The 27,836-nt window shown below is 52.0% G+C and overlaps 1 protein-coding gene across 1 annotated transcript in view; it reads right to left on the reverse strand.

Moving 5' to 3' along the window:
* Positions 1 to 26,367, reverse strand: part of Vav2 (vav guanine nucleotide exchange factor 2) — a 163,879-nt gene extending 137,512 nt beyond the window's left edge. Inside the window, exon 1 of the mRNA XM_051184960.1 lies at positions 26,008 to 26,367. Within this exon, the coding sequence (XP_051040917.1) occupies positions 26,008 to 26,211 (204 nt within the window). The 5' untranslated portion in view covers positions 26,212 to 26,367. The remainder of the gene's footprint in view (positions 1 to 26,007) is intronic.
* Between the last annotated feature and the right edge of the window lie 1,469 nt (positions 26,368 to 27,836).

A 27,836-nucleotide genomic window follows, 5' to 3' on the forward strand; every position in this document is an offset into this window, starting at 1 on the left:
GTCAACACCTGCCCAATGGGGATGAGAGTAGCAGCACACTGATGCGGTTGCCATTCCACAGGTGAGTCACTTCCTGTGGAAATGACTTTATAGTTTGGGTTCAGAACGTTGCCCCAAGGCCCATGTGTCAAGTCTGGCCACGCCTGCTTGATGCTATTGGGAGGTATCAGACCTAGGACTGGAGAGATGCCTCAGTAGTTGAGAGCACTTGCTTGCTGCTCTTGCAGAGGACCTGGTACTGTGCTCAGCACCCAGCCCATAAGCATCTGTAACTATGACTCCAGGTGATTCAGTACCCTTTTTGGCCCCCATGGATACCAAGAATGAACATGGCACACATACATACATGTAGACAAAACACTCATACATATGTTTTTTTTTTTAATCTCTTTAAAGAGAGATAGGATCTAGTGAGAAGCCTCATCACTAATAAGCACAGGGATTGTGGGGGACCCCTCCAAACTCCTCCTGTCCCTTTGTAATTGCTGCCTTGCACCTGGTCTTGAGCAGCTAGCTCTAGCATGCATGTGGCACACCCAGACACAATGTGCTGCCTCACCGCACCGGGTAAAGAACAGGAGACTGTCTGTGACTGAAGCCTCCACAGTAGAAGACAAATCTTTCTTTTTAGATTAACATCTCAAGTTTTTATCACAGTGACAGAAAGCCAACTGACACACTAAGTCACACTAGGGTCAGGGTCACTAAGGCATTATATAAGCGCTTCCAGGCAGGACCCAAAACCCAGGGACTTCACCACCTTCTGCAGGTACAAGGAGAACTGCTGCTTCAGGAAACCAGGAGCCTGAGCTCAGGCAAAATGGCAAGCCCCCCTAAACTAGTAAGACAGGGAGCCACAGAGGCCTGAGAACATGCAGAGGCCTATGTGCCACTGGGCTCTGGCAGGAGTCCCCAAGCTGTCTTACTCTCTCCTCCCTGGGCCCCCAGCAGACCTGGAGAGGTGTGATGGAGACCCTTACAAGGGCACAGGCCCATTATGAAAAATCTGCCTATCAATACTGCCTAAATCTAATCAGCACCCAAGGCCACTTCCCCCATCCTACTGGGGGAAAGGCTTCAATCCATGACTAGGGAGATGCAAGCATTCAGTCAATGACATCACATGCAAAATACTCTAATAGAGCCCCTCACAAAGACAGGCTCTGACACCACCCCCAAACTTTACTGCCGAGTCACTGTGGAAATGGAGTCCTCACAGATGTAACTTCAAGATCTCAAGACCAGCACCCTTGCTCTCTAGTGAGCCAGACAGTCCTGTGAAGAGTGTTGCACTAGGAGAGGCGAGAGGTTATAGAGACTATCATGACACAGCCCAGTTGCCCAGAACAGGAAGAGCCAGGCAGAGCTTTCCCAGAGCCCCCAGTTGGGGTGGGGTGGGGGTGATGGAGTGTGGTTCACACCTTAGTCTGGGAGTCAGACTCCAGCACAAAGATAGCATAAATTCCTTTGTCCACCCCTACAGGAGCAGCTGGGCCAAAGCAGGTCTAGGGCCCTTAACCTCACTCACCAAAGGCTCAACACAGCAGGCTCTCACCACACATCAGAGTGAACGAATGCATGAGCATGTTGACAGTCAGGCTTCTGTTGCTGTGACAAATATCTGAGAAAGTCAACTTAAAAGAGGGAAGATCTGTTTGGGTCATGGCTTCAGAAGCTGGCCACTACTTTGGGACTGATTTATGTCCAGGCACCATGGCTAGAGTGTGGCAGGGGCGGCTGCTACATCAAGGCAGCTGGGCACTGGAAGAAAAGGTTTCCCCACCACGCTCCATCTCCCAGTAAAGCCTCCCAATACACCCCGGGATTACAGTCCCCTGATGTTGGAGTCTTCAGAGTCCCTTCATGTCCCCAAAGCCCAGCAGTGGCCACCAAGCCTCTTGCATGGGCATTCGGAGGACATTTCAGATCTAAACAATAAAAAAGGACTGGCGTTCAAAGGAGGAAAGAGTCTCTGCGACTCCTGTCCCCCTCTACCATTCGCACGGCTCACAGGTCCCCACCAGACTGTCCAAACTGAGGCCCCAGACCCTGCTGCAGATAACCCCTAGTGCCCTGTGTCACTCAAGGAAAGGGTAGAACAAGACTAACCAGCTTCCAGGCAGAGATCTTGGTTTAAATCTTCTCCACCACCCAGTCCTGAGAACTCCTGCCCTCGGGGACTATGACTTCAGCTGCACACAGAGCCACTTATCTAGTGGCTGCCTCCATGTGCTGTCAGTTTTTTGTCAATTTGACACAAGCTAGTGCCATCTGGAAACAGGGAACCTGGACAGAGAAAATAACCCCATCAGACAGCCTGTAAACAAGTCTGGGAGGCGTTTTCCTGATTAATGATTAATGTGAGAGGGTCCAACACCTGCCACAGCTACAACAGTCCTCTCACTCCTGCCCGAGCAGGTGACTCGCCCCCATGTGACAACTCAATGCATCACTACAGATATCACAAGCCTCACTTTCTCAACCACGCTGCACACCCCTCACTTCGTGGGGAAACTGTGTGTGCGTGGCACGTGTGTCTGTGGGCGAGTGATACCTGTGCACACCTTGAAGCATGCAATAGGTATGCCTGTGCACACGCACACATAGGTGTGCATCCGTTATGACTAATAAAAGTGTCTAACAGGAAAAAATATGAAAAGAACCCAGGAAAATAATTTTGAACTACAAAGGGATTGAGGGTAAGCATGTTTTTCCTGTTTCTTAAAAGCAATTCCTTTTCATTTTACTCTTTGTGCACAGTAAACATAAGCTTAGCAGGGCAAAGGAAAAGGAAGACAGATGCCCATCTCTTCTGCTGCCCCAACAGACTGTTACCCTGAGAACTGAGGCAAAGAGGAGGCCACCTGAGGCCTACTCTGCAGAGATGGTGCCAGCTACCGGTATCCTAGTAGCTTTCTCAGCTGATTCCTCAGGCTTCTGGTCTTCAATCAGCCTCTTACTGAGGCTCCAGAGAGTCAACATCAACCAAAGACTTTGCTTCTGAAGCCTCCTAGCCTCCATTACATGGGGGAAAACTTGCGATACTCAGGTCGATTCCATTCCCACACAATCGGGGGCTCAGAGAGTTCAGCCATCAGTGGCAACCACAGCTCCATCTTGGTGAAATGCACCCTGGGAACTCTCAGATAGAAGGCATGTTATCCTCATCTACAACTCTCCTTCCTGGTTTCACTCTCAAAATTAGGACCAGAAGCCACTGGAGCAGTGGGCACAGGACAGAACTCTGCTGAACATGGCTTCTAAGGTGGTCCTGGCAAGTCCCTGTCCCTCTAAGAGCCTTAGTTACCCCAGCTGAGTAGCTCTATAGTCCCCTGAGTTGGGGAGGGGCAGGGCAGAAGCTTGAGGAAGTCAGAAAGACTTCCTCAGAATTTAGAGAGGGTCTTTCCCCAGCCTTCTACAGCAGGCCCGCGGGGACCGTCCAGGTCCCCGCACACCACCCACCCTTCCACAGGGCCCTGCTCTGCCCTCCGCCCTCAGTTCTCCAGACCCGATTGTCTCAGGTCAGTCGATGGATTTATCCATACTTTTCTGTCTGCAGAGGAGGGACAAGGACACAGCTCCACACTGCCAACTCTACCAGCCTGAGGAATTCCCCTAATTTTTCAAGAACTTAGAACTCAGGCCAAAGTGAGTTCGTGGCTTCTTTTTTTGTATCTGCTTTTTCCCCACAAGCAGGTATGGCTTCTTAGCTCTTAGACAATAGCTCTTCTCAGGGATGGGGTGGGAGGAGGGGATCCCTGGAGCAAGGCCAGTCTCCAAGCTTCCCTTTCTCAGGGGCCCATGAAACCCTGACAGTCAATGAAAAGCTGAACTTTCTAGAAATTCTGGTCCCACTAGCTCCAGGCCCCTCAGTTCCCCACCCCCATGCAGGGGAGAGGGGACAGGGCCCCACTGATACCAGAGAAACAGGCAGGCCAGCCAAGGTCAGAGATGTTCACAGCTGCAGATTCACCCTCAGGCCCCAGCCCAAAGGAGCCCAGCATGTGAGAGGCTACCCAGGGGAGACAGGGACAGGGTAACAAAGCTGGGCCAGAGCTTTCAGTCCTGACCCCATCTTCTCCGGGTCATGAGAAGGGCAGGAAGTATTAATGGTAGCCTCCCACCTGCCCTTGGCACCCTGGGTCCCACAGCCAACCAGAGTTCCTGCCAAGGCATCTAGGAATTCTGGTTTCTTATCCTCTAGTACTTGCTAGCATGTTCTAGGCTAGGAGAGCCACTGCCATCTTGGTAAAGCAGGACACAGGGGCCCAGGCTTGCACTCTGGGGTGTTGCCTATGCTGAGGAAGGGTCCCAGGTCCTGTCACCTGTGAAAGGGAAGGAAGGAGCCTGGCGTAAGATGGGTTTTTCATTTTTCTCCCACTACAGAAATAACCTCTCCTAGACAAAGGAAAGGAAGGGACTCCAAAGGAGCTTGGGAGCCTTGCTCTGCGATGCATGAACCACAGAGGTGCTGGGAGTGACACAAGAAGCGGTCAGGTGTTGGGCCCTAAAAGCCCCTGGCTCACCATGATGGTGGGTATAGTTGCCCTAGCCTGGGCCCAACATTCCTCCTCCAGGCTCCCTACTTGTGGACACCCAGACTGTTTCCAGTTTCACCTCTAATCTGGTGCATGATGGTAACATCTGGGCTTATTAAAGGTGTGCATCAATGGGAGAGGGGGCTCCTTTCAGCAAAGGAATTCCCATGTCTGGGCCAAAGATCCCAAAGTCCAGGTCCCTAGCAAACTCACCCTGTAGGCAGAACAAGAAACAGAGAAAGCCAAGTGCCTCTTCCCCACCTTACCTTAAACGCCATGTATAGATAGCTCTAAGGACCCTGTACTATGCCCCTCATCAAGGGTGCCCTTCCCTGGCCACATTCCATGACTACCATTATCCAAGAGCCTCTGGCTAAGCCCACAGGACACCAGGGCCCAGCTCCTCAACACTTTCCCAAGTCCATTCATCCTTCATTCACTTGGCCATCCGATTTGCATTACGCCCCACTTTGTGGCATGCACAAAAAAAAGTCTCCTGACTTGCCTTCAGAGAGAATGGCAACCCCACCCCACTCTGCCCCATCCCAGGTGTTATTTTTGGGGGCAGGGGCTGGGGCAACCAAGGGAAGTGAGAGAGCAGCGGAGCGGGCAACTCGGAGGTGCTGAGAAATGGAGCATGCTCACAGCCCCCGCATGCTCAGGGCAGCCAGGGTAGCCGGAGAACGGAAACCCAACAGCGGCAGAGCATTCTCTGGGAGGACGGAGGTCATAACTAAGAGCACCAGGGTGGTCCTCCACTGTTGCCACCCAGAAGGGACCCAGACTGGGCAGGAGCCGTGGGAGCATGGATGCAGGCCGGGCAGCCCAGCAAGTGCACCCAGGCTCTATCCACATCCATGCTCCACTTTCACTTCTGCCCAGACCCTGCCCTCTCCCTCCCCAGGGATCCCAAGCTGCTCCTCTTTTGCAGGCCCTTGCTACCCTGTGTTCTTGAGCAGCTCGGACAACACATCATATCCAGAATAATGAAAGGGCATGCTGTGTGAGGGAGACAAGACAGACTAGAAGAAAGTAAACAGTGACATCCTAAATCCTGGAACCGCAAAGATATCCTTAAGCCAGGAACAGTCTTTTTAGATGCACTAGACACTATCCAGGCTTGGCCCAGTGTGAGCTATCCTCACTTCAGCTGTCTCCTGAAGTGCTGCTGTCCTCAGAGGTGCCCAGGTGCCTGCCCCATCCTAACTGTGAACCCCACCTGCCCAAAGAATACCCTGACACCTCCACCAATGATGATCCACACCCAACTCAGCCCTGGGGACACCCTCTCCTGAACAGGCAACAGGAAGTACCCCTCAACCATCACCAGCCCCATTGGGGGACCTCTCAGAAGTCACATCCCAAGGATAAAAGCATGGGACAACAGCTCATCACAGCCTCCACCACCCCCTCCACCCTCAGTCTGCCACAAGGGCAGACAGAGCTTGAGGAAGCAGGCTGGGAGCTCCACATTGCCCTAGGGCTCCATACTGGCTCTCTGCCCCTCCAAATTGCAGCAAATGGCTGCAAAGCTGGAGCACTAAGGCTTTTGTTAGCATTCAGGCATCTGTATTGGCCTGTCCTTGGGGTTCTGACAGGATATGACTTCAGCTGCAGCCATTTGCCCCCCCTTTTAAAAGGGCCCTGCCCACCCATCTCTCTCTCTCTCTTTCTCCCTCTCTCTTTCTTCCACCACTCTTGTCCCCAGGGACTGGTTTCTGCCCCCCCTTTCTGTCCCTTCTATCCCCTCTTCCAATAAACCTATGTGAGTCTGGTTATATGGCGTGACTTCTCTTCAAAGCATTATTTTAAATTACAACAGCTTTGACCTCCGAATGCCAGCTCTGCTCCTTAGCTCAGCAACTGAGACCATCACCATTAGCTAAGCCCATTCTACTCATTCTTTTAGTTGCTTTCAAGAGATCCCAGTTGAGTGTTTTGTTTGTTACTACTTTCCTTTTCATTTTACTCAGTGTTACTAATGTAACCCTTCTGTTTCCCATGGCACCTCCCTAGCTCCCCTTGTCACTCCCTCATTCAACAGTCTCTTACTGTCCTTACTGCTCCATCTGTATGAAACCTTTTCTCTGCAACCTAGTCAAGAGATACGGGATTTGATTCATCCACTTAGGTGCAAAACAAATGCTATCATGCATGGCTTTACTGGTCACTCATATTTGGCTCTGATTACCTCTAGCAATAGGGATGGAGTGGGACTAACAAGCAAATAACAGCTGCCATGGATCCAAGACATTTCACATAGTACAAAGAAGGTGGCCAAGACTAGGGGCAAGATATGTCCACTCAGACCTGGTGGGACACAAAGGATGGAGGGGATCAGGGTGGGGTGACTCCTCTCTGAGACCTAGCAATAAGAGGGTCTACAAAAAGGAGAGTTGCCCAAAGGTAGTGACAGTGCTGGTGCATGCTGTAGTCCCAGCACTTGGGAAATGGAGGCAGATCATCTCATGAGTCTGAGGATAGCCTGTCTATGGAACTAGTTCCAGGACAGCCAGGGCTACGCAAAAGAAACCCTGTCTTGAAAAACCAATAACAATAATAATAATAGGAGGAGGAGGAGAAAGTCCCTGATACCCACAGGGAAGCTGAATCGCAGGCGTCAGCAGCCTGGGTGACCCAAGCTACACACATGGGGTGGAGAAAGGGAGAGGCAGTGAGCAGAGGGAAAGGGATACTCAGGTGGACACAGTCACTGCAGCCCTGTGCTGAGCTTAGGTTCACTAAGGGCACATAATGGACACTCATGGTTCCTGTTGATAGGGGGCCTAGAAGATAAGCCCCTGGCTCAAAAATGTCCCCATATCCCTGGGGTCACCAATGTTCTGGAGAAGGTAGCATCCAGACCACCAGGAGTGTAGAGGCACACAGGATAGGCACCTATTGCCTCTAGCCAGACTGCTCTGCTCAGAGCCTGTGCTCCAAATATGGAAGGAAATGGCTGGGCCTACTTCAGTCTTTATTCCTGACACTCAGTGTCAGATAACAACACTTAATGCTGTCCTTCAGTCCAGGCTGGCTCTAGGTCTACCACAGCAGGACAGGGGCCCAGGCTCTGTGCTCATGACCAGGTATGTTCACCCAAGTCTTAGCAATGCTTCTCTCTATGTTCTCCCTATGATATCAATGAGGCTATCAAGTGGGTCTCAGCAGAGCTACTATGAGCTTGTTTCCTGACTGAAGCTTTGCTGGATCAATAGCAATAAAAGGGGCCCTAAAAATCAATTTAAGGCAATGTCCTTTTTAAGAAAAACCACTCCGTTCATAATCAACACTCACTCTAAAAACAACAGATAAGCTATTCTGGGTTTTCCGTCTGCCTGGCTGGGCTCTGCAAAGGCCACCTTGTCACTGGCAATGAACCAACATGCTGGGGACTAGCCCTTCCCCAGAGAGCTGGAGCCTAAGGCCCATTTCATGCCTACAGGAAGCGGTGTTTCACACCTGCTATGACCTGAATGAACTGCAACCTGAATGCAAAGCTGTTAGTTGAAACTGACAGAAGAATCTAGAGCTGAGTTCCACCACCCAAAGCCAGCTCCTCGGTTCTGCAAGTAGTTACTGAGCCTTAATGTGCATACACAGACACACTCTCTCACATACACACACCGGCCGAGCTAGCATCACACCCACCATCTTTTTGTGTTTGTTTGTTCTGGTTTTTGTGTTTGTTTTTTGACACTGCGTTTCTTGAAGTAGCCCTGGCTGTCCTGAAACTCTGTAGACCAGGCTGGCCTGGACCTCAAGAGAACTGCCTGCCTCTACCTGCCTGGTTCTGGGTGGGATTAAAGGCGAGTGCCACTATGTGCAGCTACACCACCAGCTTTTGAGTCCAGTAAACATGGCCCTACCAAGGGAAGAAAGATAAGCAAAGCCATGCACGTACACGAATGCCATGATGGAAACCCATTGTTTTGTACAATAACAACACACACATAAGATCAATAAAGAAACTAGGGAGACAGCTCAGTTACTGAAATGCTTGCCACAGAAGCTTGAGGAATTGAGTTTGATCCCCAACACCCACATTAAAAAGTAAGGAGAGACTGCTCAGTGAGTAAAGTGCTTGCCACACAAGCAGGAGAAGCTCAGTTAAATCTCCAGCACCCATTAAAGCTAGATGTGTCTTGAAACCCCAGCACAGGAGGGAATGGAAACAAGAGGATTGACAGGACCTGCTGGCTACCAACCAAGCTCCAGGTTCAATGAAAGACGCTGTCTCAAAGGAGCACGCAGAGAGTGATAGAGCTGGACACCTGATGACCTCCTCTGGCCTCCACGAGCACACCCAGGCACATGCATGCACATGGACATACCCACATTCACACATGATAATAATTTTTAGTTGCCCAGAGGGGTAGCTCACTACTTTAATCCCAGCACTGAAGAGGCAGAGGCAGGCACATCTCGTGAATTCAAGTCTATTCTTGTCTACATAACAAGTTCCAAGCAATTCAGGACGATAGTTAAGACCCTGTCTTGATCGATAGATAGATAGATAGATAGATAGATAGATAGATAGATAGATAGAGGTACATACATACATACATACATACATACATACATACATAATTTGATTATAATTGATTGATTTTATACAAATTAAGATAGGGAAGCAGAAACAGGAGGATCCCAGGTGAGGTAAGAAACCATGTTTCTTTTCTTTTCTTTCCTCCCAATTTTATTGTTTCACTTTGTGTGTGTATGTGTGTACACTCACTCATGTGAGTTAGGGTGCATGAATAGAAGTCAGATGACAACTTGTGGGCATAGGTTCTCCCCTTCCACCATGTGGGTCTGAGGAATTGAACTCAAGTCAATAGACACCTGTACGCAATGAGCTATCTCACTAGCCCAAGACAGCCCCTATTTAAAACACAATAATAACAAGTACATCTGTCTGTCTCTGTGGCTCCATTGGTTAACTGAAAAAAAGGCCTCTGCATAACAGAAACACACACAGACAACCTCCAAAAAGCCTCTGAAGGCTATCACTTACCCTGTCCCTTCAACCAGCCAGAAAACTTGACCCCAAGGACAAAACCCAACCTAGCATTCATGGCATTGCCCAGGCCCCACACCAGAGCCCTCTTCTTCACCCATATACAGTCAATTCCAAGCCCATCGTCCCTTACAAACTCCCTCATAGCCTGTCCTTCTCCCGCTTAAACCACTACACACCCATCACAGATCCAAGCTACCTCCCGTTGAACTCCACTGGCCAACCTCCAGCAGAACTTTCTAGAACCAAATCTGAATATATTCTTACTATCTCTTGTCATGACTCCCCCCCCACCCCCCACCCCCGTGAAGAACGAAGGCAGCCACATGGCCGCCCACTCACTGCCATGAACCCTTCAAGGCAGCAGCTTGGAGTCCCTGTCCTTTCCCCTAAATACGAAGTCGTCTGCACCCCTGACCTTAGCAACCAGAACCTCTACAGCCCTGAGCCTCCTCCCCACTATCCACTTGAGATATCCCAGAATCTACAGAACCCTCAAAGGAAAGGAAAGATGAGCTTTCACCCACCTCAAATTGGTGCCAAGGGTCCACCTATGCCCAACAGAGATGGGCACCACCACCCCCCATTACACCATGCAGCAAGGCACTCATAAAAAGCACTGCTGTCAACTACTCCCCTGGAAAAACCATTATAGATGAGGCAGTTTCCAAAGCTAGGGAATGGGAAACAATCGATCAGAGCGCTTACTGGGAGCCAGGGACTATGGCCTACACAGGTTCTGAGACTGGGAAGGGAGCCTTACCTAGTCCCAGAGTGGGCCCCCTTCTATGGACACATCAGCTCTACAAGCAAACAAGGCCAGGTCCACAGTAGGGCCAAGTCTGAGCTCAGGGTCCCTGTATTTTGGGCGACCATGGGACTAATAGCCCCTCAGGAAGAAACTCTGCCTGAGTGTAAGGGTCCCTTAGATCAAATGAAGCTGCAAGGACAGTGGCAGCTTCTTCCCAGAGTCCCAGCCATAGCCCAGCACAAGTTCTGATGCAGCCACAGAAAGGAAGTAGGCCCAAGGGGCTGAGGACAAACGATCTAGCTCTCTGCACCCCCACGCCTGCACCCTGGCCTCTGGGTGTCAGTCCCACCCCAACCCCACTGTCTGCAAGCCACTCTCCAGGAACAGTAAACACAAACGACTTCCCTGCTGCAATCTGGAGCCCTGCTCTCCCTGGGCCTTGCTGGCTAACAGATGTTTCGTTTAAGCAGCTAAATTACCACAAAATACACCCAAGGAGATGACAGGCCAATTTCTCCTAAGGTTTATTTGCATGAAAAGGGAGGGAGTGGTGTATAGACATTCTATCTTTTTGGGGGGGGGGAGTTTTATTATACAGGAGTTGAGAGAGAGAGAGAGAGAGAGAGAGAGAGAGAGAGAGAGCGCACCCCAACACATGAATTATGGATGGCAACAAAGGATACAAATCCCTCATCTTGGGAAGCAGAGGAGCCTCCCTCCCAGACCAGACACCAAGCCTGCAAGGGTGTGTGTGGAGCCAGTTTCAGCCCCACATTCTGATGGTGAACTCAGACAGGTTCTCAGGGCTTAGCCTCAGTTTCCAAAGCTTTTCAAACTCTACTCCAATGAGCCTCTATGAGACAGGGAATACCCTGTGCTGTGCTGGGTCTGCCTCGGGACATTCAGTGACTAATTAGAACCATCTTGGAAATCCCCAGAACTGTCCTGGGCAGGCAGTGTGGCAGGCATCTCTGGGCCCAAGGACTCTACAAAGGCAAGCACCTGGGCTGTGTCCTCCATCATGAGGCACTACCCTGGCTGGATGGTCTACCCAGCTACTGGTACATGACAAAGCAGCCCGGGATCAGCTTACACTCCAAGACCAGAAGACAAAGCTGGAGGAAGACTGAGGGCCAGAGCTTCTCTACTGGGGATAGCAAGCTGTGGCTGTGACAGCTGGCCTCCTGCCTAGGATGACCATTTTTATTTTTAATGCTACCTGGGATAGTCACAAATCATTCATGGGGAGCAGGTACCATGTAGAGCCAAGTACCATGTGGAAGAGAATGGGAAAAGACAAACCATTCAGCTGGATGGAGAAATGGGCTGAGCCATGGTCCCCGGCTATTCTTAGAACCCCAACTGGGAGGCCTCCTCCACACTATCTGTGCCACCTGGGCAACCTAAATTTCAAAAGGGAAGCCATTCCTCAAAAGAAAGGCCAATTCCTGATCCAATAGCATCAATAGGATAGATAGCTCAGTGAGCAAAATAAGGTTCAGAGGACCCTAAGCAGACACCCCAAAACAACCGTGGGACCATGAAATACATTCCCCAGCCTTATGAGACACGGACAGGCACTGGTCCTGGGAGCAAATCACACTGACCTCCAGAACCCAGAGTCCTTGATGACTCAGCCCTACCCAGCAGCCTCCCACCCTCATCCCAGGAACCTTGATCCTGGGAAGCCCACTGCACAAAGCAGCCAAGCCTTGGTGTGTGTGTATGTGAGTGTGTGTGCGCACACGTGTACACAACACAAACATACAACAAAGGTAAGGAGCTCACAGCCAGGGTCTATCACTCCCCACCCTCTCCTTACAATGCATTCTCAGCACCTGCTAAACCAATGGTCCAGAAGCACACACACCTCCATCCAAAATCACATTCCCAAAAATGCCAGGACAGGTCTGGGCTCCAGGGTGGGGTTCAAGAGCATTATGTCATCAACTAATCTCGGAAAAACTGAGATTCACCCCAAGAGCCACGTCATTATTAAAAGCAGCCACTGCCAGAGCTTGCAGGGCCCCAGACGGCTGCAGCTGGAGAGGCGGCTGCCTCACTCCCACAGGAACGTGCCCCACCTCTAGGAGCAGCTGAAGAGGGGACTTGTCAACCAGAGCACGGAGCACAGAGCTGAAGAGTCATTGGCAGGGCAGGACGGCTCACCACAAGAGTAATTACACACACACCAGACAACAGCTCTGGAGAAAGGCAAGCAACTCCACACGCCATTCAAGTCTTCCTCCTACCCGCCTAGGAGATAAGATGGTCCCTTCTCACAGGGCCACATAGCTGCGCCCACTGGGTTACCCTTCTCCATTGCTTATTGGACATCTGGCCCTGGCTCCTCGAAGGAGTCGTGAATAGGGGCCCCTCTCTCTTCCTGACAGCTGTGCAGAGAGGGAGGGGGGCACGTAGCAGGTGCAAGCTGAGGATGGATGAAGGAGATCAGCATTGAGGGGAAGCTATCTCCTGGCTTCTCGAGATTGAGAGGGGAATCTTATGGAATCCCCAGACAGCTGCTCTGAGGCACCCCCATGTGCAGGCTCAGCAGGAAAAGAGCTCAGACCTCAAGGAAAGCTTGTGGAAGCCCAGAGAAAGGCAGGAAGAACCAGACATTGTGGCACAGGCACAGAATCCCAGCATCTGGGAGGCAGAGGTAGAAGGATCAGGAGTTCAAGGCCATCCTCGGTCATATCACTATAGGAAACTGCCTCAAATAAACAGATACAGAAGAAGAAAGGAGGGTGGAAAGGCGAGCACCCAGGAGCAAAGGAGTGGTGAACCGCCCTGGCACCGAGGCAATGAGTAAACTGAGGCTTGGGGAAGGAAGCACAGCAACCTGCGTTTCCATGGCTGCCCTGCTGCAAAAAGGCTTCCTGTGTGCTCTGGGGAGAAAACAAGCAAAGGACAGGGAGGGACATTTCAGGGTGGAGACAGGTGCCCTGGGCCAGCGCGCATAAAGCAAAATATCACCGATAGGTAAAAAACAGCCAGCTCCATAAAGCAGCTGGAGAGGGGAAGAGTGGGAGGAACCTGGGAAAAGATGGAAGGCAGGTCTCAGGACAAGGCTGAATGGACATAAGGGACCAGAGACTTCCACAACCCCCCATCACGGTGAGGGGACATGTCCTGTGGCTAGACTATGCCTGCCCAGCTGCTCTTTACACCAGGGGATATGATCCAATGCTCTTGGGCTGATCACCCTCTTACACAGTTAGAGACAGAGGCCCTTGCTCTTATGTGACCACAAACCTCTGCATCTCACTGAGGGTAGAAAACAAGACAACAAAGAAGGAAGGAAGGAGGGAAGGAGGGAGGGAGGGATGGAAGGAGGGAGGGAGGGAGGGAGGGAGGGAGGGAGGAAGAAAGGAAGAAAGGAAGAAAGGAAGAAAGGAAGAAAGGAAGGAAGGAAGGAAGCCAGCTGCCTCTGGGGTGCTAGCCAGCTCAGACCTCTGGGGTACTAGTGCCAGCATCAATCAGGAGGGGACAGCTAAGCTGCAGCATCTCACAGCAGTGGGACCCAAGAGGTGGCTCAATGCCATGCATCTCCTCTCCTTAGCCAACAAATGAAGTCCTATGTCACACTCCACAGGCTCACACCCCCTGCTCCTGGCTGTGTGCTCCAGTAAAAGATAACTGTGATAATCAAAAGAACTTCATTGCATTTAAAACGGGGACCAGTGGAGGAAAGGCTAGGGAGGCCCAGGGAACAAAAAGACAACTGTGGTACCTAAAGAATACAGGACTCTAGTCCTGGGACATCATTCCCAACTCCTACCTCAGAACCCTCCCAATGCAGCCACCAATGGGCTTGATGTCCCCCAAGGTAGCAACCGCAACATTTCAAAAGGTCATCTAAGGAAAGAAGATAAGCAACTCCACACCCCCTGAACAAATGGCACCGGACAGTAGGCACTAGGGGCAAGCCCTGTGGTCCTGGAAAAGCCAAGGCTTAGGACCAAGTAGGGACAACATGACAGCACTGCCCCTGCAACCAAAAGTGCAGAAGGGGGCCAGGAGGGGTATTAATGGCTTCAGGTTTGAGTTGGCTCCAGGGCAGGAGCAGGCCTATAAAAACTCCTTTAATCTTTATACAAACTCTATAAAGAGTGGCAAACACACACCACAGAACACTGTTTGTAGTTGAGTCTATCCTTGTGAAACTGCCACTAGCAGGAAATCTCAGTCAGGTCTGGCCCCGGGTCAAGCAAGCCTCGGCACAGACCTGTCACCTCCTCACCACTGTGGAGTTTGCTATTCTTGTTTATCTTTTGGATCCAGAAGCCAAAGACAGTGACAACTAGAGGATACTATGCAGTCAGGGGGCCCCTGGGTGCTGGCGGGGGAGGGGGAGGATCCCAGGCTAAGTGTGGGCTTAACCTTGCTGAGGGAGAGCCGGGAGGCAGGGGATGACTAGGGCCAAGCAAGGGGCCCTGAGTTAACTCAGTTCTGTTGGGCCTGTTAGCAGCTGGGTGGGAGGAATCTCAGCTCCAGTTCTGCAAGGGGTGAAGGGGTACCCCATCCACAAAGCCCTTCTCACAGGACAGGCACTGTTCTCACAGTTATGACTTCCCTCTGCTATCTCCAATCAGTCCTCAACCAAACCCTATTCAGTGCCCCTTAAAAAGGCCCTTCAGAGAATGAGAAAGCAAGGCCCAAAACCAACAGCCAAGAAGACATAGTATCTGCAAGAGGTGATATGGTAGGAGTCAGACTTGGGCTAAGAGGGTCCAGGGTTCTGCTGGTATCCACCCAGAGAGACATGTCTGCAGCCACACACTACCCAAGTGCCTGAGGCCAGGACCAGGACAGAGCCAGTGGGTCTCCAGTGGTCTGCATATAAGGTCGGCTCTGTGTGAGTGGGTGGGGTCTAGGCTCCCAGCCCCGGGGGAAGGAGCGGATGTGGCACGGCCATACTCCACAGAGGATGTTGACAGGCGGGAGGAGTGCACAGGAGATTTCCGTGCGCAGAAGCACAAAGGCAGGAGCCATGGCTACTCCTGACAGGAGCCCAGTAAAGGCAGTGAGGGTGCCTTGCCCTGAGCCCTCGCTCCCCAGCAGGCCCCAGCTGAACCTCCCTTAAGCTGCCTGCTTGCTGGTATGGCTAAGCTGAAACATTTGGGAACATGAACTTCCCAAGAAACACAAGAAGGCAAGGAGGCCACCATCACCTGACCAGGAAGCCAGCATAAGGTCCTATGGATAACAGTGCCCAGCTCCGGACTCCTCTTAGCTTGCTTCTCTGTCCATCAGGTCTACACACAGAGCTTTCTCTGTGGCCCAATGTCCAATGGCAGATGCTTGGCAAATAGAGTTGAGGAAGCAAGTGACCAGGTGACTCCTCTCCCCCACCACATGGAAACAGGTCAAGGATAGGCCAGGAAACACTGTAGCAAGGACAGAGCCAGACAGGCCAGCCCTAAGGCCACCTTTGGATTCAGTCATGGTCTCCTGGCATCCCACCCTCCCACCAGCCTTAGGACCCTGACAAAGGCCTGCAGCTTTGCAAGCCAAGTGGGGACAGAGACAGTGGGGCACCTGAGGCAAGAGGCCTGCCCCAGGGGTGAGAAGTCTGGGTCCCCACACAGCTGTAGGACCGCAGCTGACCCCTCACCTCTCCCTTCCCTCATCCACTAACAAGACCAGAACTACCTAGCTCAGTGCCTGGGTGGTCAAGACATAAGTGCTCCCTGGAGGACTAGAGAAATGGCTTGGCAGTGAAGAGCACTGGCTGCTCTTCCAGAAGACCTGGGTTCCGTTCCCAGCATCCACATGGAGGTCCACAATTGTCCTTAACTCCAGTCCCAAGAGATCCAACATCCTCTTCTGGCCTCCACAGGCACCAGGCACAAATAAATAAATCTTTAAAAAAAAAGTTCACAGGACAGAGCTGGGAGCTCTCACTCACCAGCCTGCAGCTCATGCTGGCCAAAGCAGAAGAGTCTAGCCTCAAACTCCACTTCCCCACAGTACTGGGGCCCTGCCCTGGTTGGTCTCCCCCTTACCCATTCTCCAAATGGCCTTGGGACAGGCCACCAGTCCTGTGATGTTCCAAAACTGTCCATTTCTCCAAGGCTCAGCTTATTGCCTACAGCCAAGGGAACAGGATGGACCCAATTAGTGACCTCACTGGTCACAAGCATCCTGCCCACTGGTACCTTGTCTGCCTCTGGTGTACATATTCATAAAACACAGAGCCACATGATCTAGGATGAGGCACAGGGTGGAAGGGCCTCTAAGCTTCTGTCTACACAAAGTCCCCTCCCTGGAATAGCCTCTATCTCCAGGGTTAGCTTCCAGTTTTGAAGTACCATCTCTTCCCAGGAAGTCTTCTCCCATCCCCCTGGTTATCTGCATCCCAGCCTCTCTGTGCTGAGGTCTGGTACAACTCTGAAACATACTAATAGCAAAGATGAGTGTATCCATCTCCTGCCTGTCCAGTCCAGAAGTCCCTGCCCAAGAAGCCACAGAGACAGAGCAGATGGCCCTTTCAGTCATCTCAGACTCTACCCAGGGACCCAAAACCAGAGGAGCCTCCTTCTCAGGCCAGTGGAACAGTAACTAACAGTACCCCATCTGAGCAGAGCCAGGTGGCCTGTCAAGGGCTCTGCTGCAGTTGGGCACTGGTGGGAAGGGAAGGGGACAGGTAAGGAAGATGGCTGTCCAACACAGCACAGATCTGGGTACCACAGGAGTAAGCAACAATAGAAGGAGGGGCAGGGCATGCAGCATCCTGAGGCAGACAAGCCTGCTCCCTGGCATACATCTCCCACCTCCTAAGAGCCTTGGGGTGGGAGTTCAAAGGACACTCGCCAGCCTGGCTTCCACATCTAGGACACTTTACTGAGGACACTAACTGACCTCGAGGACCGAGGTCATCATGGAAGCATGAGAAAAACAGGTCAGCATTTCACTCTTGTCCAGCACTTCCTGTTAGACAAGCTTGTGGAGGGCTTTTGGCACAAAATGAAGTATGCAGACCAGCAGCAAAGAGCAGAACAGAGATGAACCAGTGTATAGTGAAGGGGGCCAAGAGCCCTTTGACCTGGCCTGGGGAGGTATGGGAGCAGGACAGAAAGAAAGGGCAAGGCTGGGGAGGGACTGGGGAGGGACCAGGAAGTGGGAAGTAACAGGAAGCAGCCAAGAGGCTTAGCTAGAGCACCAGGCGCCAGAGGGAGACAGAGGGACACCTGACAGCAGGTGAGGAAAGCACAAATGGGTTTGGAGGCCCAGCTGGGTGAAGTAAAGTGCTGGGAAGGTGTCTTAGCTAGGTTTCTGCTGCTGAAATAAACAAGACACCACGACCAAATCCAATTTAGGTAGAAAGGGTTTATTTGGCTTACAGGTTATATATAGTCCATCGTCAATGGAAGCCAAGGCAGGAACCTGGAGGTTGGAACTGAGGCAAAGTTTACTGAGTTGATCCCCTTGGATTTCTCACCCTGTTTTCTTAAACACCTAGGACCACCTGCCCAGGAATGGCATTGCCCACAGAGGGCTGCCTGGGCCCATCCAACATCAATCATTAATCAAGGGGGTAAAAAAAATGGCCTAGAGACTTCCCTACAGGCCATCTGATGCAGGCATCTTCTCAAATGAGGATCCTCTTCTCAGATGACTCCAGCTTGGGTCAAGTTGACAGGAAAGCCAACCAGGACAGAAGGAATGCCCTGAGGCTGACCCTAGCACTTCCAGTTCCAAGGGTTTTTTGTTTTGTTTTTTTGTTGGTTGGTTGGTTGGTTGGTTGGTTGGTTGGTTGGTTGGTTGGTTGGTTTTGGTTTTTCAAGACAGAATTTTTCTGTGTAGCCCTGGCTGTCCACTGCCTCAGTGCTGGGATTAAAGTCCTGCACCACCAACTTCCTGGTGGGTGCTGGTCTTATAAGTCCCAGACCTTGTCTTACACAATCCACAGTTGATATTTTCCCCTAGGGATTGACCCTAGGACTCTGCAAGTCCTCTACCACTGAACTATATCCTCCACCCCTGTACTCTTTAAGACAACATCTCAATGGAAACTGTGACCCTCCTGACACAACATTTCAAGTAACTGGTCATCAGGAGAGAGAGAGAGAGAGAGAGAGAGAGAGAGAGAGAGAGAGAGAGAGAGAGAGAGAGTACTATGGTGCTGGGCCAGGCAAAGCCACCAAGCAACATCCTCAGCTCCTAAGAATGGCTATTTTAATGGCTGAAAGGAACACCTTATGAAATTCAGAATTCTATCTCCATAAATGCATCTCAGATTAGAGAATAGGTAACAGCTATAGCTTCCTACTCTAAGGGTGGGGGTCGTACAGCAAAGGTCATGTGGCCCACAATACCTAAAATATTCCAGTTTAACTTGACAGAATAAAACTGATTATCCTGCTCCAGAAGAAAGATGGGTGGCCAGGCTTGGGTGTGGGAGAAAAAAGATATTTTCAAGGAATGTGGGGAGGTAAGGAAGAGCTCCACTGGGGAGACTATGACCTGCATCTGCCTAATACAAGGTCCTACCATGTCAGCCACCGGCCCCACCCAGCCTATCACTCTGCATGGTCTCTGTTCTGAGTTTGTGCTCCTGAACCGACATACATCCTGGATACAGAGACGAAAGGAAAGGGCCAGGTGACAAATGCTTTATCATGAGTGTCCTCAAAAGAGGGATGGGGAGTCCAGACGGAGGATGGCTCAGGGGCTAAGAGCTCTTGCTCTCACTCAGGCCAGCTGTAACTCCAGCTCTAGATCCCTCTCCAGACACCCTCTCTGGCCTGTATGCACCTGTGCACGTATGCGCGCACACACACACACACAGACACACAAACACGCACATAAGTAAAAATTAAACTGAACAATTTTTCAAAAGAGATCATCTTGCCAGCTGCCCTCTGGAGCCCCCATTGGCTTCTGAGAGAATAAGAAGAGCTTCCTTCAGGGTAGGGACATCTTGGGTCACCTAACCCTCAAAGCAAAAAGAACTCCCTCCAGGGCTGGAGAGAACACATACCTTGTCAGGTCCCCGACAAGTAAGGGCACAGCTTGACAGCTCCCCATTCCTAGCTTACTGAGCTTATGTCCCCAGGGACCAAAGCAGAGTCAGGCAGTTTTTCACAAAGACCTCCAACCTGGCCCTCAGCTTCCTCTTAGCAACACACTTGCTAGCAAGCAAACCAGGTTTTGGGTGTTTTTTTTTTTTTTTTTTTTTTTTTTTTTAATCAACACACCCTGCACAAACAATTCAGACCAGTGCTGAGTGAGTCTACCCTCAGTGCTGAGTGTGTCTGCCCTTCAGTAAATGCTGCTCAATGCTGGAGTGATCCATTCTGTGGACATCAGACCCAGACCTAGGGGCATTGTTGCCCACAGTCCTGCACCTGCACATTCTCAACAAGTCCCCAACAATGCAGCCCTGAGCATCACAATGCAATGCAGAAACACCAACACCCAGAATCACATTCTCCCACTTTGTTCCCACTACCTATGCCCCAAGGAGTCCTTCAGACACTCCACACAACTCACCCTCCCTGCATGAAGCTGGGCTCTATACATACACATCTTTACCCATGACAAGACAGAGCTTCTACACCCTCTCAGGGGTGTTCTGCTAAAACGCAAAACCTAAGTAAAATATATCATTAAAATTAGTGTTACAGAGTAGGCAAGATGGCTCAGGGAGTTAAAGGTGCTTGCTATGCAAGTCTGGTGACCTGAGTTCAAACCCTGGAATACAATACAGCAGGTAATGCAATACAGCAGGTAAAGGTGGATGGAGAGAACTATCTCCACGAAGTTGTCTCCAAACACATGCTATGGTATGCCTACCCACATACACATCATAAACACTCATAATAATCATTAAGCTTTTTCCCAGAAGTAGTGGCACATGCCTTTAATCCCAGCACTCAGGAGGCAGAGACAGGTAGATCTCTATGAGTTTGAGGCCAGCCTGGTCCACATAGTTTTTCCAGAACAGCTAGGACTGTATATCAAGACTCTGTCTCCAAAAGAAAAGGGCAGAGTTGGAAAACAATTTTAATGAAGCTGGGCAGTGGTGGCACAAGACTTAAATCCTAGCACTCAGGAGGAAGAGGCAGGTGGATCTTTGTGAGTTCAAGGACAGCTTGGTCTACAGAGTGAGTTCCAGGACAGCCAGGGATACACAAAATACAAAATCTGAAAATACAAAAAAAAAAAAAATTACGTATTTGTTATTTTTTGTTAAGACCACCAAGAACGTGTAGAGCTAAAGGTGTGTGTGTGTGTGTGTGTGTGTGTGTGTGTGTGTGTGTGTGTACTCGCACATGCCTGCATTTTCATAAATCAACTACCTGCAGAGGTCAATAAAGGGTGTAGGATCCCCAGAAACTGAAATAGTAAGTCCTTATAAGCCACCCATCATAGTGCAGGAATTGAAACTCAGGTCCTCTACAAGAGCAACAAGAGCTCTTCACCACAGAACCATCTCTCCAGTCCTGTGTAAATCTAGATATAATAGCATTGCAGCACTAACATACACAGAACACAAATACACACAGTACACACAGAATATGTGCATGTGGGGCTGGAGAGATGGCTCAGTGGTTCTATCAGAGTAGTTCATTTCCCAGCACCCACACAGCAGCTCACAACTGTCTGTATCTCTAAGATCTGATGCCCTCACACAGAAATCCATGCAGGCAAAACACCAATGCTAATAAAATAAAACTAAGTAATAAAATAATGTGTGCATACACAGATGTGTACAGACACACATAAACATGTGTGCTTCCCATGCATCTACCCAGGTAAGCACTCAGAGCACCCAGGAGTCCCCAGCACACCCTTCCTGGTCTTGGCCTCTATATACCACTCTCCTACCAAGGAGCTACATCCACTGAAGCAGAGGCCAACTCCTGAGCTAGGACAAAGGAACACAGATGAGCCTAGAACATCTTGTGCCAGCAAGTCAACGATGCTCCCAGAATGACTGGGAATGTGCCAGAGATATACAGATGCCAACCTGGACCGGTTCCCATTGTTGCCTCAGACAATGTGAGCACGGAGGTAAATAATGGTTGTAGCAGATTAGAATAAAACAGGAAACATAACCCACACTGGGTGGGAAGAAAGAAGTGGGGAGAGAAGAAAGGAAAAGAGAAGGGGAGGGAGAGGAGAAATCAGTATTTACCTTATCTCAGAGCACCTCCTTAAAAACCTAAGTTCCAGATAATTAAACAGTTAAACTCAACATCCCCAGTCAACAGGCAAGGCTCTGATCCAAGAGAAAGAGTGGAAGGGGCATGGACTGAGTCTAATCCTGAGGCATCAGCCAAACGCAATTCCAAGAAACCTACACCTTGGCCATAAAGACCAATGAAAGAATGTCCGGGAGAGGCTTGGGGCTGAGAAGTACAGCTGAAGAGCCCAGGTCACTGTTGCCGGAAAGGACACTTAACTGGGACACCTGGGTGACTTGCCCACAACCACTGCCTCTGATACAAACAGTTGTGCTGTAATGACGGAGTACACACACACACACACACACACACACACACACACACATACACACACACTTGTTGGAATGCACTGGACATTAGGGACATAGAGTACCAAGTTCCTGCTTACCCTCAGAGGTTCACAAGAAAGTGGCCTGAATTATATACAACCTGGCCATGAGTCAGAGCCATTCTCAGACTGTAAAACTGCCTGGCTTGAAGCTGGAAAGAAAGATAGCACTTGCTGCTTTTCTAGAGGACCCAAATTTGGTTCCCAGCACCAACATCAGGAAGCTCACAATGGGATTGAATATTCTCTTTTGACCTCCAGGACATCTGTACTCTTATACACACACACACACACACACACACACACCACCACCACCACCACCACACCACCACCACCAACCACACCACCACCACCACCACCACTTTTTAAAACTGCCTGGCTTCCTTGAGAATCAGCTTTCCTTTCTTTGCTTCCCCAAACCTCTGTGTCTTCAATTTCAGCTTCTCCAATAGATTCTCCACACATACACTCAAGGAACTGGGTACCCATCCAACAGCTTGTTTCTCAATCAGAATATTTTATCCATACCCACTGGCTGCCCTTGCTTGCCTAGACTTCATGAGAACACTGGCCAGCCTGCTCCCTTGCTCCTCCCCAACCTATGACATGGAGCCAGGCAAAGGAATGATTTCTTGAATGAAAGTAAAAGGAAAGAACATTGCTCTAGCACACAGGCAGCCAGGCTGAAGGAAGTCAGAAAGGATGCAGCCCTGCCTGGAGAGATTCACATCCTTGAGGATCCAAGACCACACTTGGATGGCAGCATCCTTCATGATCTAAATCCCCCAGGGCCTGAGCCCAGGTGAGCAGGCAGCAAGGGGTGTTTGTGAGAAAACAGAGTGTGGAAAGTGCAATCCTGGAGATAAATCACTGAGCTGAGCAGTGTTAGCCCAGAACAAGGCTCAGGACAGGAGAGCAACCACAGGAAATTTTCTGGAAGAGGAAAAGGCCCCTAAACCAGCTGACATAAAGAACTAGGCTGGAGCTGGGCGGTGGCGGCTCACACCCTTAATCACACTTGGAAAGCAGAGGCAGGCTGACCTCTGAGTTCGAGGCTAGCCTAGTCTACAGATCGAATTCCAGAAGAGTCAAGCCAAGACTACACAGAGAAACCCTGTCTCACCAAAAAAAAAAAAAAAAAAAAAAAAAAAAAAGAACCAGAACCACAGTGGTGGGCACAAAAGGAAAAAACATGGAGGGAAGAGGTGGGAGGGTCAGGGGAGAGACAGAGCTTGAAGGTCCGTGGAGGCAAACCCTGGTAGTCCAGGTATTCAGAGATTTTTGCTGGGCCCCTGCAGCAGAGAGACCATAGATATCAAAGGGAAAAGGCCACCGGAATGCTTTAAGCATTACAGAGGTAAGTGAAAGAGGCCTCTCTTTAAGACACCTCCCCAAAGCAAATATGTGGATTGTCAGCTGGCACAGGCACCCTTGTGAACTCATACGGTAGCCACTTCAACTCCACTAGATCCCTTCTTAGGATCAATAACTAATGGCCATACCTAATTAGCTTATTTAACCCAAAGTGGCTTCCAGGCATTGGAGTAAAACAAAGTACATCCTTCCCATCCAAGAGGGCACAACAAAGCAGGCAGCCAGTATCTCTCCATGGCTGTTGGTACACAACAGATGCTTAATAAATACCTATTGCTAGGACTGGCATGGTGGTACATTTCTTTCATCTCAGCACTTAGGAGGTAGAAGCGTGCAGGTCTCCGGGAGTTCCAGATCAGCCTAATCTATCAGTCCAGGTTATAACAGACGCAGGGAACCCTGAGTCTTGAAGATTCACCAGGAAGCCATGTGGCCTTCAAGGAATGGGGGACATCAGAAGCCAATGAGCTGGACATATTCTGGCACATGACAGAAAGGAAATTCTCTCATGTCTTGCCAAATGGTCCTGCTGACTCCCCCATAAAGGATCCAGATGTCCAGGGAAATCAGGCAAGCTCCTACTATCACCCCAGAAAGTCCACAGGTCCGAGGCAAAACCCAAAGAAATCAGCAAGACTACAGGTCAGCTGAGGGAAGCCATGAAATCATTTCTTTAGGAAGATGTGCATACACAGTACCACTTACTGTCTGGGTGACCTGGGGCATTATCTGTGGACCTCTCTAAATTTTAACAGTTGTCTACAGATCAGAGGTGGCACACCACTCTACATACAGTCTGTGTCTAGCCCAAGGCAGCCCAGGAAAGGGCAGCTGTGATTCCTTCTGGCTCCAGCAACCACAAACCAAGACAACATCTTCTCCCCACATATCAGAAATGTGAGCTTCCCTTTAGCAAAGAGAAGTCTCTCCCTAGACCCTGCACAGCCAGCCCTAGCAATGACTCTTGTCTCTTTCCTTATGAATACACACATAGAGCCATGAAGCTAAACTCGACCCAATTCTGTGAAAATTCAGAGAGCACCTGCAGTGTAGAGACCAATGTAGAGCCTACACAAGATGACAAGTGAGAAGATCAACCCTCTGGGTTGGTGTCAGTAAAGCCCAACAGTTGATGGCACCTAGAAATTTCCAACATACAGGCTGATCCCTGAGGCCTGCCCCAGACAGCACCCTTTATCCCATCCAGCTCAAATCACAGGAGCCAGCCACTCTCCAGTCAGGGACAGCCCCTCCCAATCTCCCTGCCAATCAGCCTCACTCTCTTAACACCACCCCCTGGCTCAAGCCTCCTCCAGGCCCATCAGCAGAACCTGTCAGAAGCAAGGCAGCCTTAGCCTCCAGCAGTTCAGGGCCAGTCCAGGGCGGGAGAGGGGAGTCAAGACCCAGCTGTGTGCAGGAGTTTGCCCCCCCCCTTTCTTTCTGAAGTCATGAAAGGAGCTAAGAACTTCGCAGCCTCCCCGACCCAACGTGGGGGAGGGGGACTCACACTGTTAAAGTCTCTACTGAAACCCTTGAAGTGTGCCACTTGAGCACACGGTCACTCAGACCTTTCAGGGCTCTAGCTGCAAGTGAGACCCTGAGGACTCCCTCTCTGACTCTCCGGGCTGCTGGAGTGTTGCTATCAAGTAAGAAGACAACCCCTCTCTTTCCCTTTTGGGACTCTCCTTTGTCAAAAGGGAAATAGCTGGCCCCATCTCTTTAGAAAGGCAGGCACAGCCAAAGGGTTTGGGGGAGGGGGATAGAACCCGCTAGAATATTAGGATCAGTGACTCTCACAGACTCCCACCCCACGTTTCCCGATCTCCTGGTAGTGAATACCCAGCGTCCACTTAAGAGTTGCGAAGTGGGCGGGTCGCACCTGGACAGTACTGGCTGAACTAGGCAGCCTGGCTCTTCCTCTGCCTGCCAGGATCCCTTCAAAGAGCGATCGGGCGGGGAATCTGAGACCCCCGGTAGGCGGGCCAGATGCCTCGAATCTGCTTAACTCTCGGCCAAGTTCCCTTCAAGGGGCCAAGAAAAGCTGCTTTAGCCAGAGGAGCGGACAAGCTTCTGCCCTGTCCTGCCCTGCCCTGCCCTGCCCTGCCCTGCCCTGCCCTGCCCTGCGGCCACAAGCGTGCCTCGGCCTCCACAAAGGCCACACTAGAGCGACGGGCGAAGTGAAGGCTGTGAGGAGACCAAGGGAACTCCCTCCCAGAGGCTCTCCAGGAAGGCCCCGAGGCAGTTCGCCCCGGGCTGGGGTCCCGGAGGAGGCGCAGGCCGGAGAGGGGGCGGCGCCCGGCCCTCCCGCTCCCTTCGGCCCTCGCACCCCGCCCGGCCCAGCCCCTCCGCCGCGCCCTGGGCCAGCCCAGGCACCGCTCCAGCTCATCTCATCCTCCACCGGCTCCGGCCGCCAGGCGCGCAGCTCGAGGATGCGGCCTCAGCGTGGCACGCACCGGGTTGGAAGGGACAGTCGGGGACCCGGGCCTGGACGAAAGACTGCAGTGCTGGGCGCCACACCGAGGCTGGAGTGCCATCCACGAGGCAGCGCAGAGCCGGGCGCCGGCACACATAAACGGTCCCGGTAGCGATGGTGGAGCGCCCTAGGCTTAGGAGACTTTGGCCAACTTCGCACCTTTAGGGACCACCGCTCGCCAGAGCGAGAAACGAAAACAGGGACGTGCCCCCGTCTGTACTGGCCCTTGAGCCAGCCGCTCGGACCTGGGAACCAGAGCCTCTCGTGGCCGCCACCTCGGCGCTCCAGCCAGCTTGACCCGCAGCTCACACGCCTGGACCCTCACCTGGGACATCTGCGGCCGGAAGTTGATGTCCTTCAGGTCTATGGAGCCAGGGGAGAGGTTGTGCAGCAGCTGGCATAGTAGGACTCCATCGCGCAGCGCCTGCGCCAGGTCGAAGACCACCGCCGAGGGCCACACCACACGATGGTTGGGCGGCAGGACCTTGCAGTCGATAAGCCAGCGGCCGCATTGCCGCCACTGCTCCATGGCGCCCGCGGCGCCCGTGCGCTCGCCGCCGCAAAGCTGGACCAGCTCGTTCAGGGCAGCGCACTGGCCAAAGTGCGGTGACCGCGGGGCATCCCGCCCGCCCGCGCGGGGCTAGGCGGCCGGGGCGGGGCTTCGCGCAGGCCGCCCCGGGTCCCCGCTGCGCGGCCGCGCGGCCCTCCTCTTCCTCCTCCTCCTCCTCCTCGGGCTACTAGCGGGCAGCCGCTCCCGCCCACGTGCGGCCACCAGGCGCTCGCCGGACAACGCGTCGGGTACCCCCTTCACACACACAAGTCCGCTTGGGCTCCGGCCCGAGCTCCACGCCTCCTGCTGCCGCAGCGCTCCTCAATCCGCCCCTCCGGGCGCCGCATTCTGCGCTCCGGGCGCCCCGCGCCGACCGTCGCTCCTGCCCCGCCCGAGACAAAGGCGCAGCGGGTCGCTCGCTCCGTACGTCCGGAGCCTGAGCTGCCCGCGCCGCCGTCGCTTTGTTCGCCCGGCCCGCGGGCTCTGCGATCCTCGCGGGGCGCTGGGACTCTGAGGCTCCGCAGCTCCCGGGCGCTGGGGGTGCAGGGGGCGCGGCCACAGCCGGGCGGGGCCGGGGGCGGAGCTGGCACCCTCACCCGGCACCTCCTCCGCGACCCAAGCGCCGCCTCCAACCCGCCCTCCCACTTCCTGCCCCGGGGCTGCCAGCGAAAGTTGAGGAGGGCGGGGCTGTAGCTCAGGCTCTGGGCCACCAGACTTTCCCTTAGGTGCACGTGGACCCAGGCTGGCGGTCTCTCCAGCAGAGACTAGAAGGTGACCCTGTAACGTGAGGCACCCATTGCATGGCCCTCTGCAAAGATAGTCCCTGGCACGCCTATGCGGCTGGGCTACACACTCATGTCCCTATGGCTCCATCAATCTGGTTAGTGGGCTCAGGTCTTCCAGAGTTCCCTTCCAGTCCTCTGCCCTTGCCAGGACCCACAGGACACCCCACCTCCCGAAGGGGGAGAGAGAGAAAAATCCTTCACTTATGGTCACAGGCAGCCCCCTCGATTCCCTGGTGAGAGGGGCTGGAGGGATCGACAGTGTGGTGTCCTGAGGACATCATGAGAGTGGGAGGGACTTCAAAAACATAAATAACTAGTTTTGCAGTTGAAATGACTTTGCTCTGGACTCATTTATCAGGAGCTGTGGTTTCTTGGTAAAGGGAGCCCCACAAACCAAGCCTTCTCTGAGACTAGTATGGAAGAGAGCTGGGAGAAAGGAGTGACCAGTCCACAAGAACCTCCTGACTCTATCTTTTGTGTCAACCCCTGAATCTCCCTCAGTTTACCTGGCCCAGGGCAGGATGACAGACACCCCCCCACACACATCTCGATGCACACACAAAGCTGTCACCTGTATCCAGGGAGTCCTGCCTAAAATAGCCTTTCCAGGAAGTCCCTTCATCACCTAAGGAGGAAGCATGAAACCTAATTAAGCCTAGAGGTCAAGAGAGGAGCCAGGCTGAACAACAGGTAAGCCTGCAGCTTCACCTCTGAATAGTCTCAGCCTGCAAGGTGGAGGTTAAATCATCCAAAGCACCAGGCCACAGGCAGGCCCTCCGACCCTCCAGCATCTCCCCCTAAGAATCATTCAATATCCTA

This window comes from Phodopus roborovskii, unplaced genomic scaffold, assembly GCF_943737965.1.
Source record: "Phodopus roborovskii unplaced genomic scaffold, PHOROB, whole genome shotgun sequence".
NCBI classification, from domain to species: Eukaryota; Metazoa; Chordata; class Mammalia; order Rodentia; family Cricetidae; genus Phodopus; species Phodopus roborovskii.